This window comes from Centrocercus urophasianus, unplaced genomic scaffold (assembly GCF_019232065.1).
Source record: "Centrocercus urophasianus isolate 14NV4802_14NV808 unplaced genomic scaffold, USGS_Curo_1.0 seq_28, whole genome shotgun sequence".
Classification (NCBI taxonomy): domain Eukaryota; kingdom Metazoa; phylum Chordata; class Aves; order Galliformes; family Phasianidae; genus Centrocercus; species Centrocercus urophasianus.
In genome coordinates, this window is record NW_024884844.1 from 13,043,618 (window position 1) to 13,061,806 (window position 18,189).

Here is an 18,189-nt window from a genome sequence, read left to right on the forward strand (position 1 = left end):
AACTCAGCTGGTTAAATTTACTCCATCTTGGAGCTCGTACCGGGGGGAACATCCCAGCCTTCCAGCTCACACCAGCACAGGGCTGGATCGACCGTGCGTGAGCAGGGAAACGAACGGGGAAACCGCAGAGCGCAGCCCCCGGGATTCAAGCCGCAAGGAATTGCGGGTGGACGCGGGGAGGGTTCTGCGGAGCTGAAAAAACAGCCGTTACCTTCAGTCAGAAACGAGCAGCTCACAGCCGCCCGCACGGCCACACTGCAGGCACGGCCACACCGCAGCGACGGCCATAGCGGCACGGCCCGCCCCGCGCCTGGCCCCGCCGACGGCCGACGCCTCCACCAATCAGCGCTGCAGGAGGCGGGCCCCGAAAGGCGCGGGAAGCGTGCGATCTCTCCACGCGGAGAAAGCGCGCGGAGAAAAGCGCGCAGCGCCGCTCGCAGCTCCCGGCTCGGCCTTCCGCCCCGCCTCCCCCACGCTCCCATTGGCCGAGAGCGTTCAGCCCGCGCGCTCGCGCTGCCCGTTCCGCGCGCTCCGCCATCTTGACCGGAGAGACGGCGCGGGGTGCGCGGAGCGGGCTGCAGGCCCGGCCCCCGCCCTGCGGCACCATGAGCGCCGCCGCCGGGCTGCGGCCGCTGCTCGAGACGCTGCAGGATCCCGCCGCCCCCGCGGGGGACCTCACGGACGCGCATCTTTCTCTCGTCAAGTGAGCGCGGACTGCACGCGGCCTGAGGGGGGCGGCCCGGCCGAGCGGCGGAAACGCGGGGCCGGGAGGGACGCGGGGATGGGGATCCTCGGGAGGGCGGAGAGCGGCGTTCCGGTCGGGCGGTAGCCGGGGTTCAACAGTTTGAGCTGCGGTCCTTCCGCTTTTAAAGATGGGGGCGCGGAGGTGAGGGGCCTCGTGCTGCGCCTTGCTGCTCGGAGCCCCCGGGAGCCGCCCGGGGCTGGGATATCGCGTGCGGGGTTTGTCGGGCTGCGTCCTCGGGTGGCTGTGCTTAGCATCGCAGAAACCCGGAGTGTCTGGGCTGGAAGGGATCTTACAGGATCACAGAATGATTGGGTTGGAAGGAACGTCAAGGATCATGAATCTCCAACCCCCCGCTACAGGCGGGGCCACCAACCTCCATATTTCACAGCAGCCCAGGCTGCCTAGGGCTCATCCAACGTGGCCTTGAACACCTCCACGGGTGGACGGGGCATCCACAGCCTCTCTGGGCAGCTGTTTCAGCACCTCACCACTCTCATAATAAAGAACTTCCCCCTGTCATCCAACCTAAATCTTCCCTCCTTCAACTTCAAACCATTTCCCCTTGTCCTGCTGTTATCTGCCATTTCAAAGAGTTGATTCCCCTCCTGTTTGTAGGCTCCCTTTAGGTACTGAAGGCTGCAATGAGGTCACCTCTCAGCCTTCTTTTCTCCACTCTGAACAAACCCAGCTCCCTCAGCCTGTCTTCATAGGGGAGGTGCTCCAGTCCTCTGATTATCTTTGTGGCTCTCCTCTGGAGCCTCTCCAACATCTCTCTGTATTTCTTGTACTAGGTGCTCCAGACCTGGATGCAGTGCTCCAGATGGGGCCTCACAAGAGCAGAGTAGAGGGGGACAATCACCTCCTGTCCCTGCTGGCCACCCCTCTTCTGATGGAGCCCAGGCTATCATTTGCCTTCCGAGCCGCAAGAGCACACTGCTGGCTCACGTTAAGCTTTTCATCCATCAGGACCCCCAGCTCCCTTTCCACAGGGCTGCTCTCAAGTATCAGTCCTTCCAGTCTGTATGGATACCTGGGATTCCTCTGGCCCAAGTGCCAAACCTTGCACTTTGCCGTGTTGAACCTCATCAGGTTCATTTGGGCCCATCTTTCAAGCCTGTCGAGGTCCCTCTGAATGGCCCTACGTTCCTTCCTACAACTCCCATCCACAGCCTCAGGCACCTCCAAGGATGGGTGCCTGCAGCTCTGGACACAGCTGGGGCCGCAGCCCCTATGAGTGAATGGTTTCTTCCTCACATCTCCCCTCTTCCTCACTTTGTGCCCTGGTAGGTCGGTGCTCACAGCGTTGGTGCGGCCCCTCTGTGCTGCTCACCTTCCTGTGTTCGAGCTTCCTATGGGAAGAAGGAGCTCTATAATTACTACTCCCAGGCCAGCCAACGAGTTGGGCTTTGGAAGTTTAAAGTTTTGCTGTCTGTAACGTGTATAACATAAAAGCATTGCTTGTTTTCCCCTCTTCCCCTAAAGCCGCCTGTCTGGTGAGGAAGGCAAAGAATTCACTGTGGGAGTCAGAAAACACTTTCCTCAGCTTTGCAGAATATTTAAGGTATGTCTTTCCTGTTAGATTTTCCACTGCTTACTCCAAGAACAAACCCAAATGATACATTAGCTTTGTTCCTACGGTGAGCAGTATAAGAGGTTGCTAATTCTTGTGCAGTATGGGCTTTGGGTATTACCTGTTACAGGTCGTTTTATTTTATTCTTTTTGGTAGATTAGTATAAGGACTGTGGTCACCTTTTTTTCCCCCACATTTCAGATGTTTTAAGGCAGTCAGGTGGCAGTATGTGAACAAGCAGAGAAGTACAGAACTTGTGATGCCAATGCATACTTAGTAAGGATGCCCGAATTGCAGAGAACAGGAACATCTGAACTGCAGATTGTTTTAATGATCTGGTGGAGTGTGTAAACAGGAAAGCTTTCCTACATTTTCCATCAGGCATTTATCTTTTGACAGCTCTCTTCATTCAGCACAACTGTTGGTATTGAGACAGCTGATGCTTTACGTCTAGTTTTGTGACACACACAGATATATTAAAAATAACCTTTTCTTGTTTTTCCAGGCACACATTAGTAGTGAAAATTCAGAGCTGAGTAACGCAGCATTACAAGCTTTGGGGTTCTGTGTTTTTAATTCAAAGATCACCTCTGAATTATCTGGTAAGCGAATGAACTTCAGTGCGATTGCTGATGTAAGGTGTATCTGTGTCATAGTCCTTTCTTTATTTCTTTGTTAGCAAATGCTTTAAGTTTGGCAGTTTACAGTTCCCAAGTGATACATCAGTTTTGTCCCTGTGGTGAGCAATATGAGAGCTTGCTAATTCTTGTGCAAGATGGGCTTTGGGGGTTACCTGTTGCAGCTTTCATTTGGCTGTATGCAGTTCATAGAATCCTAGAATGGCCTGGGTTGCAAAGCAGCACAATGCTCACCCAGTTCCAACCCCCTGCTGTGTGCAGGTCACCAACCAGCAGCCCAGGCTGCCCAGAGCCACATCCAGCCTGGCCTTGAATGCCTGCAGGGATGGGGCATCCACAGCCTCCTTGGGCAGTTCCAAAGATGTGATGAGGAGCAGCCTGGTGTCAGCTGTGTGCCCTGAGCATTGGTTTGCAGAAGGTGGGCTGGTTGTGTTGTGGTGGAAGGTGAAGATGGAATGAAATCCAATGGATGATCAGAGCACGTTTTCAGTGTTGTCCTTTTACTTTCCCCTGTTCATATATATATACATTTTTTGTTTGTTTGTTTGTTTTAACAAGTTGGTAAACTGCAGTCAAATTTGCTAGAGGTTGTTAGATCCTGAAAGTAGGCGGTGAGTCAGAGAAACAGGATTAAAAATTGTACCTGCTCTGACTGAGAGAGTGTGTGACCTTATGTTTCTCAGATCTGAGGCCACTTAGCCAAGAGGGCCAAATTGGTAAGAAATTAGGCTTTATTAATGATGAATTTCAAAGAAATGCATGTTTTTCATCTATCTTCCTAGTTGCATGTAAGTTCTGTGTTGGTGTTACTCTTGTATTATAAACTCACTGTTAGCTCAGCTCTGGCTTTCATGGAATCACCAAGGTTGGAAAAGACCTCCAAGATCATCCAGTCCAACCCTCCACCTACCATCAGTATTTCCTCACTAAACCTCAATGCAACATCCAGATGTTTCTTGAGCCCCTCCAGGGGCAGTGACTCCAGTGAGGCTTTTTGTAGACTTCAGTGGCTTTTTTAATACCCCAGTGCAGCAGCAAAGTTGACTTTACAAAGAATTGCTGTATTCACTTGAAATCCCAAAAGTTAAAAGTTAAAAGAATAACTTAGTATTGAATCTTCAGTCCTAGATCTTTTTAGGTGGATTCGTCCCCTAGCTTTATGGTTTTTTGATTTCTTAGGATACCATATTTAGAGCATATTGTAGTAATACATACAGATACTACTATTCTGAGCTTTTCTATCAAGTTATTTTGAGAGAAACTCCAAATATTACTGGAAAACAACGTTTAGAGCATTCAGTCACACTCAGACCAGCTGAATAGATGTTCTAGTAATGTTAAATGAGCAAAGAAGCTTGCCAAGAAGTATATAAGCAATGAGGGCTGCATTCTGCTTTCAGCATCTGAAGTAGAAGATTTGCTTTCCACGTTGAACAGCATTGCTGTGAAGACTTCAGACAAAAACACTCGCACTCGAGCACTTTGGGTGATCTCTAAGCAGACGTTTCCTTCTGACATTATTAAAAAGGAGGTATGTCTCTCAATGGTTTTGTAGCCCCCAGTGTGAGGGAGAGGAAACTGGCAATCCCTTGGTTACTGTGCACTCAATAGCTTTTGAATCTGATGGGAAGTGTGGGCCTTAAGCTCTTGGAAGAATTGTAAGGGTTTTCTGATGGAGGCAAAAAAGCTGAAAACTTGCTGCTTTTGAAGGTGAGGCTGCAGTGTTGGTGATTCTGTGACCAGCAAAGCAGCATGGGAGGGAAACATTACAAACACTCCTGCTTGGTTGGAGCTCTGATCTTACAACCAGAGCTGTTGTAATCCAGACACAGAGCTCCAAAATGGGAAATGGAGTTGTGTGATTCCAGCTGCTCATTAATATCTGTATTTACATACTGAGGTCTCTTGTGTTTCCTCAGGTGTCCAGTCTTATTTCTACACTGGAAACCATACTTACTAAAGGAGATGTACAGTCTATGATTGTGGAGTATGAAGCACTGAATGTTGTTATACGGTACGTGTGGGCAGTGCGGAACGGCTGACCGTGTGCTGTTTGGGGAACTGTTGGAACCAGGTCTTGGTGGCTCTCAATGTTCAGTGTCTGCAACTTATAGAATGATAGAATGGCCTGGGTTGCAAAGGAGCACAGTGCTCACCCAGTCCCAACCCCCTGCTGTGTGCAGGTCGCCAACCAGCAGCCCAGGCTGCCCAGAGCCACATCCAGCCTGGCCTTGGATGCCTGCAGGGATGGGGCATCCACAGCCTCCTTGGGCAGCCTGTTCCAGTGCCTCACCACCCTCTGCGTGAAAAACTTCCTCCTAATATCCAACCTAAATCTCCCCTGTTTCAGTTTAAAACCATTCCCCCTTGTCCTATCTTCTGTTACAATCAGTAGAGCAGTGAAACTGTGCAAACTACCATTTCTGTTTCTTTCCCGTGAGTTCTGAACTGCTTCATTTGCAAAATATTCTGTTTATGGTTATGGTGACAGCTGATTTTAACACAGAAGGCAGCCAATATTCAGATAAACTTTCTCTGCTTTTATTTTTAATGGCTTCTTGAGAATCATCTCCAGAGCCTGTTGGGCCCTTCTTACATTATGTTCTTACATTTCCCACATGGTTGGGAAGTTCTTGGCCACTGAATGGGTTTGTGTTTAAAAATGTCTTGTTGCTTAAAAACATGAGAGCACTGGTTACTTCCAAAGCAGGCTTTTCCTCTGAGCACACTGTTTTGGTCAGCAGTGCTAGAATTGTTACCTTTTGCCTTCATTTAGTTACTTAATTAGTGAGTATGTTCAGATCATATCTCTGTGAGGGGAGAAATTCACTTTCTCATCTGACTTGAACTGCAATTACAATTTAAAGCAAAACAGTCTGAGTAACTATTTGCTTATTTTATACTTAATACATCAGTTTTCTCTAGCACAGAAGTTGGATATTATCATCTGGTTTTGTTGTCCTTTTTCAGCTATCTGCACTTCACCCTCTTGTAAATGTGAGACATATTACAGTCGTTTGTGGAGAACACCACACTCAGTGGTGCAGCACTACACTTAATGATGCTTTCTTTTGTTTTTTACGTGTTTTGTGTTGGCTTTCCTTTCAGCTCAGATGCCCAAAAAGTAGTGTAGAACAGGAAGGACTGCTGCAATGTCAGTTCTCCTTCAGAGGAGGTGGAAATACACCTCTGTACTGCAGTTTTAGGTTGAATTATTTAAGATGACTTCCTGTACATCAGAATTTGAACGAGAACATTAATTGGTTATACTAAGACTACCTTTGGGTATGTGAACAATATGTCTGTTTGCTTTCTGATTCCAGCTTAATGGAGCAAGCTCCAGCCCAGATGGGAGAAGAGGCTGTGAGGTGGGCAAAGCTGATCATCCCTCTGGTTGTCCATTCAGCTCACAAAGTGCAGTTACGAGGTGCCACTGCGCTGGAGATAGGCATGCCACTGCTGCTCCAGAAACAGCAGGAGGTGGCAGCTGTAACTGAGCATCTGATGACCACGGTAGGTGGAAGTGCTGTGCCTTTTGTCTAGAAAAAGCTGTAGTGATCAGGGGTGAGGGTATGTCTCGTCTAGAGAGTTGCTTTTTGCTGCCATTGTGTGTTGGCAGCAACTTCATGATGACAGCAGTTCTGACAGAAAAATAACAAGGTAAGAATACAACCACTGAAAACCATTTCTGACAGTTATCGGTGAGGAAAAATGTTTAAACACCTGTCTGGACAGCATTAGCTTGTAAATAACATCATTACGCTTCACTTGTTTCTTAAAGAGAATTCACTTACCTCTTTGAAGCCTGCCAGTACCTAAAGGGAGCCTATGAACAGGAGGGGAGTCACCTCTTTACAAGGGTAGATAACAGCAGGACAAGGGGAAATGGTTTGAAATTGAAGGAGGGAAGATTTCGGTTGGGTGTCAGGGGGAAGCTCTGTGCTATGAGAGCAGTGAGGTACTGGAACAGCTGCCCAGAGAGGCTGTGATGCCCCGTCCATCCCTGGAGGTGTTCAAGGCCACGTTGGATGGGGCCCTGGGCAGCCTGGGCTGCTGTGAAATGGGGAGGTTGGTGGCCCTGCGTGTGGCAGGGGGTTGGAGCTTCATGATCCTTGAGGTCCCTTCCAACCCAACCATTCTGTGATTCCATGATGACTGCATGATCTGGTTTCTTCCTTCCAACTGTAAGTGATGAACTGCATTTTCACGTCCCCTACATCAAGCTAAACAAGTTAGAGAGGCTACAAGTAATTAAGGATCAGTAATTGCAGCCAGCTCTTCCTTTCAAGAAAGAAGGTAACCAGGTGGCAGCAGCGTTTGACTGACTCAACAGCAAATGCTGTGTGGTACAAAGTGATTTCTGATCTAGAAATAACAGGTTGGTTGTGTCTTTGCAGGTGTCATTGCTTTGCGGGTGTAGCTTTTAAAATGATTTGAATGTATTCTTTTTATAAATTTTCCTTTCTATCTACAGAAATTAATTTCAGAACTTCAGAAATTATTTTCTACAAAAAATGAGACGTATGTATTAAAGCTGTGGCCGCTGTTTGTCAAGTTACTTGGGAAGGTAAGCAGAAAAGCAGTGGCTCTGCTTCTCTAAGGAGTTCTGACTGTGTTCTTGACAGCATGAATTGTAACTTGGTGAACTCCTCTGTTTTCAGACTCTGCATCGTAGTGGCAGTTTCATCAATTCTTTGCTGCAGTTGGAGGAACTTGGATTCCGTAGTGGCTCACCAGTGGTCAAGAAAATAGCTTTCATTGCATGGAAGAGTCTAATAGATAATTTTGCTCTAAATCCAGGTAGGTTTAAAAAAAAATTAACCTGAATTGTTTTGAGTAGTCACTGTATGTAACTGGAAGAGTATGTATTTTCCTCAGACACACAGGAACAGGCTGCCCAAGGAGGCTGTGGATGCCCCATCCCTGCAGGCATTCAAGGCCAGGCTGGATGTGGCTCTGGGCAGCCTGGGCTGCTGGTTGGTGACCTGCACACAGCAGGGGTTGGAACTGGGTGAGCATTGAGGTCTTTTGCAACCCAGGCCATTCTGTGATTCTATGGTAGTGTTTCCTTGTTTTTTAGAGGTCAAAACTACATATATAAGGTGGTAGGAATGTAGCAATATATGCTATCAGGAAAAGTTTTTGATCACTACTTCTAACTTAATTTTGCTACTAGGAGAAGTGGATAAAATTAGATAGCTTTGTTTGTAACACTTCAGTTGAGCCAAACTGTCAGCAATGATCTGGAGATGAAAATCATGCATATCTGATCTTGTGCTGCATGGATTAACTGGGGAGAGCAGTTCTTCAGTATTCTGAAGATGGGAAGAAAAAAATACCTTTTGACATCTATTGAAAAGGTGTGACTGAGACCAAAAGAAGTCCAGCATCTATCACAACGCCCCAAATATTTACCTTGATTGTACTTTCTGTCCTGAAGAAGCAGCTAAGTGCTAACAGTTCTTTGTTTAGACAAATTGAAGTTGTTGTACTGATTTGTTTTCCATCTGGTCACTGTTCCTGTAGATGAATTGACAAAGACGTGGTTCTAGCAGAAGATAACATCCATATAGCAACACTGTTGTGATGTGGAGTGTTTCACCATGGCTCATAAGGATTGCATGCTGTGAAAGCAGTCTGTCAGCAGTTTGGTAGAAGTTGCAGGTAGACAGCTTGTGATGCTGCAGAGCTGTAAGCATTTTTCTGAGTGCTTGCTTAGGCTTGGGCAATTGTATGTCTAAGCATGCTAGGCTATTTCTGCCTCAGTTCTGGATCACTTGTGGCCTCAGTATGCCATACTCATTCTGCAGTTAAAACCAAGCATTCTGAGCCTGTGTATTTCTTCTCCAGTGATAGATATTACTCTTTAACATCACAAGCAAAAGTGAACTTCCTTCTGCTTAAATTGGTATTCAGTAGATTTCAGACTGGCAGAAGAGGTGCCTTCTAATTTCAAGGTTATTCCAGACAACACTCAGCAGTAAAATGGTCTGAAAGATCAATTGGTCACAAAGGATTTTAATTCTGAGATGTGTTTTTATATTTTGAACTAAAAGGTTAAGAAGGAACATGAACTTAAAAGTTTCATTCTGGTTGTTTTGCAATTGAATCTTTTAATTACGTTGCTTAAAATGCCTTTTTATTTTTTTTTCTCCTTCAAGATATTTTGTGCAGTGCTAAAAGGCTGAAATTGCTGATGCAGCCACTGAGCTCAATCCATGTGAGAACAGAGGCTTTGGCACTGACAAAGCTGGAGGTCTGGTGGTATCTACTCATGAGGCTGGGACCTCAGCTGCCTGCTAACTTTGAACAGGTAGTAAAGCTGAACATTGTCATAGTTTTGCACACTCAACATTAATTAAGCAACTATGCTAAGTCTGCTCCTTGTTACCATAGCTTTTTCTGTACTTGCTTTTCCCTTCTATGATTTATTATTAAAATAAAATTGTCTTAAGGAACCAAGGCTGCCTTGTGGGTATGTGCTATACACACGAATAGCACATTATATATGCTTACAGTTGTCTTTTCAGTTCTAAAAGACTTTGGTAATGGACTTGCATGGATAAGGGCATCTTAGTAGAAGTCTGCACTTGGTGCTCAGCAATAACAAACGTGGGCAGGTTATATGGGGGCTGTGTTGTTCTTTCACTGTGCTCATAGAGTCCACCATAGGAAGCACATACTGAAAAGATGACAAAATATTGAGAGAGATCATAGGAAAATGACCCAGGTGTTTCATTACCACTCACATTATAATGAATAAAATGTTTCTACCAGGATTCTGAGTTTTAACAAATCCAGGATGAGAGTAAATTTAAAGAAAAAAAAAAAATTACCTACTTTTACACAGAGTACAGATGGATTGTTTCTAGCATGAATTCAATAATTTTTGTTTTCTCTATCCATTTGTGTATCAGTTTACTTGTCTTAGAAATACCATTATAAGCACACTGAAAACTGATGCTGTGAGCAGCAGTACAGTCTGGTAATCACAGTACATGGGTTCTTTCTGGCTTCTGGCTTGTTTGTCATACTCATTTTCATTGGGATTTGGTATCTTTGCAGGTCTGCATACCATTAATCCAGAGCACTCTAAGTGTAGATTCTTCTGCTGCACTACAGGGAACTCCCTCACGTGTGCCATCCAACCCCAGTTTAGCAAACCCTCCACAGAAACCAGGTATGGAAGGACAAGCCTGTTTCACCTGTATCCTAAATGTAGGAGCTAGAGGTGTTTTGTGTATTGTTTGTGCTTTTTCATTTGATTTGCTACTGAGATGAGCATGCAGACATCTCCAGACATGGTGATCTACACTGGTTAAAACTGAGGCTGTTGCAGGCAGCATCCCATGCTTACAAAATCATGCTCATCAAACTGTGTGTTCCCAGTTTGCACTCACTTTTGCAAAGGAGCTTTGAGTTGAAACTTTGCTTTTTGTGTTGCTAAGTGCTCCCTTTCTGTCCCAGTCTCAGTTCTGGGACGTTTTCAGCACTATTTCTGAACAGTGATCATGAGTATATCATTGATATATTGAATATATCAATAACTTACTGTAAGTACATGTAAAGTCGTACTAACTGAGCTTTACATGAAGTGTCTGATGAGGAACTGCCTCTCCTCTGCATGGAAAGCCTAGCATTCAGCTTATGTAATTCTAGACTGCCATAATTAGGAGCCTCAAATTCGTTGTGTGGGTGTTTCAGGTGTGTGTGTGTAGTGTAGTGTTTCTAATGTGCTCTGTACCCTGGCAATTTCTGTTGCCAAAACCAACCCTGATGTCTTTGGCTTTGATGCAGCTTTTGGAAGACACGTACTTTTAAAACCCGTGGTTATTAATGGATGTTAAATGCTACTTTGAATAGAAGTGCCTGCTTAAAATCAGACTCCAGAGGTCCCTCCAGATTCTATGGCTTACCCCTGTTACTAGTGTGGGATTTTGGTCTACTGGATCTTTCCTCTCACTGACTATAGATGAAATACGAGGCATTTTATTCTTGGTTTCCCCCTCCTTAGGTCCTTATCCATTTGCAAGTCCAGCCACACCAAGGATGAACTTGAATTCCAGTACTGCAGGACCGGTGGCAATTCCTTCCATTCAGCTTCTGGGAATTGAAATGCTGCTTCATTTCTTGATGGGACCAGAAGTTTTGGATTTTGCAAAGCAAAACAAACTTGTGCTCAGTTTAGGTACATGAGTTATGTTTTTTCAATGTACTTTTTCATAATGTGAAATGAATCACTTTGGATTTAAAAAGACATCCAGAAAACACTTGAAGTATTTATAAGAGTTTGTTGTCATCTTGCATACTGGAAGTTGCTTTTAATTGTGTGAAAAGCTTTAAGTATGCACACAGTTGCTTTCTTTTTAAGGCTTATCTTACAGGTAGGCTGTGAAATAACAGATTTACAGACCTGGCTTTGTTCTCCTCCTAGAGCCTCTCCAGCACCCCCTGATTGGTAGCCCATCCTTTTTTTGTAAGCACGCCAGCACATTTATAAATGCAGTTCAGGATGGATTTATTGCAGTTGGAAAAGAAGTTCCTGGTAAGAATTTAGTGGTGAGATTTTATTGCCTTTCTTCAAATGATGCTGGGGAGGAAAACATAAAGAAGGAATGTTTGCTTTCTGTAATATTCCACTGCTGACTTTGCTTAAATAGAACTTGGTTCTGAAGCTTATTTCAGTTCCTGCTCACATCAGTGGTTTAACCCAGTGTGTATTTAAGCTTTCCTTAATGTTTTCATTGCAAAATTAATAAAAATATTGTTATCTTGTAGAATCTATGCTGAATAATATCTGGAAGGACATAAATGGGCATGTGAAAACAGCTATTGAATCAGGTGAGAAGTGTATTTTTTTTTTATGTTACTGCTGGCCTTAAGAAATGCTTGTTTCATTGCTGGTAACAGCAGCTTTTAGGCATCAGCAGCAGTTGTTTTTGCAACTGATCTCTTTCATCTGTGTGCCCAAATCCAGACTGATACCAGTTTGATCAGGGAGGCACGGTGGCACATGGCTGCAGCTGTGTTCCATTAGCACTGAGACAGAAGCATTTGCACTTCTTTTATTGACAAAAAACCAGTTTCCATTTCCAAAAATGATTCTGCACCAGGACTTTAGTATTAAGAACACTCCTCAGTATTTGGTGCATTGCTCACAGTAGTATGAATTACTTGTTAGGTGATTGTCTGCCTCTTTTTTCCCTAATCATTTTCTGTTCTGTAGCAAATTGTTATCTTGTAATCTCTTTACAGATACATAAATACAAGCTCTTGTTTAAAGTGTCTTGACAGTGAAGTGTTTCATATTATTTATGATTACAGCATTCAGGAATTGTGTGTTGCTTGGGTGCCTCCAAAACTTCACATATCAGCTGCTTTTTTAACTTGTCAAAGTTGAATGTTAATAGCAGGATTCCATTCATGTTAATTCCATTTTACTTAAAAAATTAGGGATTGCTTAATTGGAATGTTTTGCTTACACTGCTTTTCAGAGAGACTTGGTACCTGATATATGTTTATAAATGCACACAGAATTTCTTATGGTCCTACAATACATTGCATTTAAGCTTTAAACAATGGTTGATGACCATTACTTTGTTCTGCTCTAACTATAACTACACTTTATTCCAGGTAATAAGAAAGAAAAGCAAGGATCAGAAGTGCTGACTATGTTGCTCCAGGCCTTAAAGAACATTGTTAGATCAAATTCTCTTCCTGCACAGAAAGCACTGGTAGGTTGGGGCTGTGTTCTTACTTCTTTCAATCTAATTTCTATTTGATTCTCTGTGTGTTCTGATTGGTGGTAGTCTTTTGCATCTTTTATGAGATTAATTTATCAGAATGGCCTCTTAAGGACCATATGTTTGGTGTGAACTGTAAGTCATGCCATTCTGATCTAATGACCTAGTGCTCCTTCAGGGCTTCTTTCTTAAGAAGTGTCTTCCAGACTTGGCAGCAGTGTTGAGTGTGGGTATGTGACTTAGCAGCACCTTCTGTTTTAAATGACTGCTGCTTTTACAGTGCATTTTGTCCTTTTCCTAAAGGGAAGCAGTTGTTACCATTTGGCTTGTAGTTTGTGGTGTTGCATAAAATAGTAGTTACCTCAAAAGAAAAAAATACATAATGGCATTTTTCTTCTTTTCCCCTCCTTACCTCAGTCCCTCATTGATATTACTGTGAAGGAATTACCTCCCAAAGCATTGGGATCACCAGCTTATCAGATTGCTGATATGGATCTTTTAAATGTAAGTCTGGCATCCTTGCTTGTCTGTCTTTATGGTTCAAGGTGTTTGGATGTTGTGCCTGCAGCTGTGCAGAGTGCTTGATCAGAGCTGTACCTCTTACTTGTATTGCAGTGCTTGCATGATGTACACCTACCCTCAGGTGCTGTGTCAAGGACACAGTGATTAAGTACTGCAAAGCCTGTAGCTTTTTGAAGGTGTTTAATTGCTTCAGCTGTAGCATGACTGCACTTCCCTCACAATCCCCTCTGAGCAGTAGTTTAGTTCTCCAGCATTTGCCTCTAATTTTTTTTGCTTTGAAGTGTTAGAGTTTACAGTTTCTGACAACTGTTAACGCAGTTGTAAATTCCTGGCTTACAGAAGGTGCATGCACACTGAAGTGAGACAGCTGTTTCATTTGATCGATGTATTTCTTGTTTTGACCTCTTCAATTCCTTTTACAAGGGAACACCAGCTTTGTTCTTAGTTCAGCTGCCTTTCCATAACAACCTCTTGGAGTGGTGTGTGACAGATGAGAGGTATGTGTTGTTTCTTAAGGGTTTTTGTTTCAATAACAAGGTCCCTTAGAGTTGAAGACTGTCTAGAATTCCTTTCCTAACTTCAGCTGAGGAAGTCTCTCACCTTTTTAACTTTCCATCCCTAGATTCTTCATCATTCTGGAAACTCTCATGCGCTATGTTTTGTCTGGGCCTACATCTCCACTGGCTTTCAGTGAATCTGTGCTGTGTGTTATAAATCAGAATGCCAAGCAGGTGGAAAACAAGGAGCATCTTTGGAGGATGTGGAGTATTGTTGTTAGCCCACTGACTGACTGGATTAATCGGGTATGGTGACTTTTCTGTCCTCTTTCCCAGCACTCTCCCATACCCCAAAACACAGCCTGCTAAATTCTGTGCTTACATTCCTCTTGGTGTGCTTGTTGTGATCATAAAATTATATAAGCTGTGGTGCTGTTTATGGGACTGGAATGCATGCAGCCTTAGTATAAATATTTGCAGTGATGTCAGCAGTCCTATCCAGCAGGTTCAGTACATTGCAGTGTAGGAAACACTGAGTTAACCATCATGCAGTCAAGGGATGTAGAAGTCTCAAGAGTGTCTGTCAAGCTATGTTAGGTGTCTTTTGTAGGTAGGCATCACTGCAGGAGAAACAGATAAAACATGCAATTTCATACTCTCTTCCCTTAGATTAAGGGGTTATTCTGGTATTTCTTTAAAATGCTTTTTGCCTGTTGAATAGTAAGATCAACATGAGCTCTGAACAGAGAGGTAGCCAATTTAAAAACACACACAGTTGGCTATTTAGCTTGTGCAGCTTCCATGTTCCAAACAAATGCATGCAGAGTGACATAATTTGTCATTCAAGTTCTGTAGTTTGCTTCACCAGTGCATTTTTTCCTTTGCAGACTAACGAAGTAAATCAAGGTGACGCTCTGGAGCACAACTTCAATGCTGTCTATAATGCTCTGTTGCTACCAGTATCCCATATCTTCCCTGTTCAGGACTTTCCCCAGGTAACTGTCAATACTGATGCTGATCAGAAGCAGTGTGGGTTATATTAAAATTGCTAAGTGCTAGCTCATCTCAGAGTGGAGCTGCTTTTACCAGCATGCACATACATTAGACCACTGCTCTGAGATTGAATTCAAGTTTTGACAGTAGAACACTTAAAGCAAGTCTTTATCTCCGTGCTCAGAAGTTGATATTTACAGACTTACTCTTTTTTGTTCTTAAAGCCAACTATGAAATCCTTGCTTCGTGCTTGGTCAGACCTGTACAGAGCATTTGCTCGCTGTGCTGCTTTGGTTGCAACAGCAGAAGAGAACCTGTGCTGTGAAGAACTGTGTGCCAAAATAATATCTGGGCTAGAAGGTGAAACTCCAGTAGTGAGTATAAACCAGTGATATTGAACTATAGAAGTACTTCAGCAAACGTTTTAAGTGACAGACTTGTGCAAGAATCTGTTAGTAAACTTTAATGGAGTCATTGCTGTAATGTAAAGTGTTTTGTGTCTGGCTTGAAGCTGTTTCATTTTACTACTGGGAGCTGAACTAGAAATGGATTGGAAGAAGGAAGTAAAAAATAATGCTTGAATTTTACAGTGAGTTGAGTCTTTGGGTTCTAAGCATTTAAGTAGTGCTGGTGTGGTGAATGTCATAGTTCTGGTAAATGTGGTTTGTCTGGTTGAAGTTTAGTATGCAAGGTGTGCCTTTAGGTTGAATTAACAAATCCACAGAGGGGTTTTGGTGAGGAAGGAGGATAGTGGAGCATTCAGGGGGCATCTTTTGCTCTGTGCCTCTGGTAATGTCAGCTTTGCATGCTAAAATGTAGACTTTGTCACTAAAGGTTATGGAAGAGGGAGCATCACCTCTTCCCCGTGCGCAAAGGCACGCTGTGGAGAAGTAGTGACTGTAGGTGTCAATGAATATTGGCTTCAGGAGGTAAAGTCCTTTGTGATTGCAAGTGGAGCATCTTCTGAAAAAAATACTGTAAAAAGAAGAAACAAAGAGGAAAATGGAATTTGAAAATATTAGCTTTGGAATATAACACCAGCTTTCATTTGATGCTGCTCTATCCTGGTGATAAAACTCAGTTCTCAAAAATGATTCATTAGGCTGAACTTGAAGAATGGAGGGCTTCAATATGGAAGTTACAGTGATGCAAATTTTTTCTGGCTCCTGTCCTCAATGTTCCCTTGTAAAAGCAAGTGGAGTTCTTTATTATTTACAAGGGGTTGAGGTGAACTGGAAGGAAAAACTCAAAATAGATCTTTGTATGCACTAGCAATGGCTTGTGCTTCTTCAATGTAGTTCTTTCCATGAAAATCTTGCTGCTATGCTACAGTGACTTTCCTGAAGATCAGATTGAGTCCAGTGGCTGAACATAGGCACACTGAGGTTTGGTAGCACGTTCTGCTTAATATTGACCTATGTACCTTATAGCTGCCTGTTACTGTTTCTCTTCCTTAGATTATATATATTCTTAGTATTACTTGTACAGGGTGGGAAGTCTGAATCTTAAGTCTGTCCTATAATACATTTATGCAAGCTGATCTTTGTCTCACCTGAAAATGCACAAAAACTTCATGCCTTCTTTTAAACCTAAAAGCTATTTAGCACTGCTGTACCCAGCACTGTTTTACTGCCACTGTTGCTTGTCTGGGCTTTGCTGATGAATTCTGTTTCCTCCTCAGATGTCTGCAATGCTGGATGGTCTCACCCACGTTGTGGCAGTTATGGTGGACTGCATCAACTTTTCACCCTATGGTATTAAATATCAGCCAAAAAATAGATGTAAGTAAATACTTGAATCCTTGGAGTTTTCTGTTGGTTTCTTTCTGGTTTGGTTGGAATTTAGAGTTAATGTGGGTGGAAGTGATGGCTGTAGGGTATCAATAGTCAGTATACACTTTGCATCGTAGCTGATAAGGAATTGACAAAAAAATCTGAAGAACTGATTTCCAAAATGAATAAATTCAGTATGAAACTCCATGTTTTTCATGATTTCTCTGCCCTAGCTTAAAGTAATAGGACATAATGTTGGGCTGCTGAAAGAATGAAATGCTTCAATGGGGGACACTGGTGAGCAAAAATATGATGGAGACTTCACTCTGAGTGAAACTTGGTAGCTTCCCTTCTCCTCCCCCCTTGTCTGAATTCACACCTAGTAGCTAACAGCTCTGGTGTGGCTGCTCTTCTGCAAGGAAGCATTAAAGATGCTTAAAAACAGTCATTAGGGTGAGCAGTAAATACAAATAAAAGGAGTGAGAGCTGTGTCTGTAATAGTATGATAAAGTTATGCACTGGGAAATGTATGTTTTCTTTTAGATCTGGTTCAAAACTTCCTATGTAGGTATAGTTTAGGAATCAAAGTCATGTTTCCCATATAGAAGGGAAGTTAAGCTGTGTTTTGTTGTGATGTGTGTTGGTTGTATAGGAAAAAATACATCTTTTGATATTAGCTCCACAGACACCTACTGACTGGTCTAAGAAGAAAAGGGAGCCCCTTGGGAAGCTCTCCTCCCTGTTCAAGCTCCTGGTGATGTTACTGGACTCCTTTCATGCTCTCAGTTCTGAAGAAAGCTGCCCAGAATCGTTGGCATCTGTTGGTCATTCAGTTATTGCTGTTCTTCACAACATCATCAGCCACGTTTCTTTGCCTTCGGTGATAGGGACCATGTTTGCAGTTTTTTCAAAACCACTGGCAGTGTTTTATGAGAAAACAAAGTGAGTATTTCAGTAATGGTTGGAACACTGAACTCAGTGCATTGCTGCATAGCTGGGAAACTTTGTGTAGTCTGCAGCACACAGTGTGTTTAAACATGGCTCAGGGTTTTCAAAGCTTCAGTGCTAGGCTGATGCTAGGACAGTAAGGACTTTCAGCTTTGAAGTCTGACAGCTTTCAGGGCACCTTCTACTTCAATCAGAATTAGTTGAAGTGCAGTAGAATCACGAGCTTTTAAGCAGAGAGAAGAAATATTTGTTTGCTGTGTGTTTGTTTTCTTTGGTTTTTGTTCTGATCTGGGGTTTTCTTATTTTAATCCTTCATGGTTTTTCTTCCTAGAACAGGGTGAGATCTAGGATGGGCTTGGTGGGAAGGGCTGCCAGGGGATAGATTCTGATCTGTAGATGATACAGGGTGTGAAGACTTTGTTCAGGATAAGGAGATGAATGCAGTACAGCTTCCAGCCTCTTGGGAAGAGGGAGGGTAGGGTCGCATGCTTCTGCTCAGCCTGTAAATGTGGTTTTGTGGCTGTTAACTGACATTTGAAGCAGGGCTGCTACTGCTGTACTCTAAAATCTGAGTCCCTGTCAGCAAAAATCCATTTGTTCCTCTGTGAGGTTGGGTTGAACACCACCTTTCCATCTCCCATCTCATCTGTCTTGCTTTGTGTCATCTTTTGTGTAGTTACTCATTAAATAGGAGAAGTGAGCATTGGGTTGTTTGGTTGGGTTTTTTTTTGAGGGAAGGCATATGAAAACAAATACAGAC

General features: G+C 43.5%; 1 protein-coding gene across 1 annotated transcript in view; it reads left to right on the plus strand.

The window, feature by feature from the left end:
* RIF1 (replication timing regulatory factor 1) overlaps positions 1 to 18,189 on the plus strand; it is a 34,440-nt gene that overhangs the window by 235 nt on the left and 16,016 nt on the right. The window contains exons 2-22 of the mRNA XM_042827026.1: positions 493 to 703; positions 2,228 to 2,306; positions 2,822 to 2,918; positions 4,355 to 4,485; positions 4,874 to 4,968; positions 6,278 to 6,467; positions 7,429 to 7,521; positions 7,616 to 7,754; positions 9,116 to 9,267; positions 10,020 to 10,134; positions 10,969 to 11,142; positions 11,389 to 11,499; positions 11,733 to 11,795; positions 12,588 to 12,688; positions 13,115 to 13,201; positions 13,643 to 13,716; positions 13,842 to 14,022; positions 14,604 to 14,711; positions 14,934 to 15,083; positions 16,391 to 16,490; positions 17,159 to 17,423. Of these exons, the coding sequence (XP_042682960.1) occupies positions 493 to 703; positions 2,228 to 2,306; positions 2,822 to 2,918; positions 4,355 to 4,485; positions 4,874 to 4,968; positions 6,278 to 6,467; positions 7,429 to 7,521; positions 7,616 to 7,754; positions 9,116 to 9,267; positions 10,020 to 10,134; positions 10,969 to 11,142; positions 11,389 to 11,499; positions 11,733 to 11,795; positions 12,588 to 12,688; positions 13,115 to 13,201; positions 13,643 to 13,716; positions 13,842 to 14,022; positions 14,604 to 14,711; positions 14,934 to 15,083; positions 16,391 to 16,490; positions 17,159 to 17,423 (2,716 nt within the window). The remainder of the gene's footprint in view (positions 1 to 492; positions 704 to 2,227; positions 2,307 to 2,821; positions 2,919 to 4,354; positions 4,486 to 4,873; positions 4,969 to 6,277; positions 6,468 to 7,428; positions 7,522 to 7,615; positions 7,755 to 9,115; positions 9,268 to 10,019; positions 10,135 to 10,968; positions 11,143 to 11,388; positions 11,500 to 11,732; positions 11,796 to 12,587; positions 12,689 to 13,114; positions 13,202 to 13,642; positions 13,717 to 13,841; positions 14,023 to 14,603; positions 14,712 to 14,933; positions 15,084 to 16,390; positions 16,491 to 17,158; positions 17,424 to 18,189) is intronic.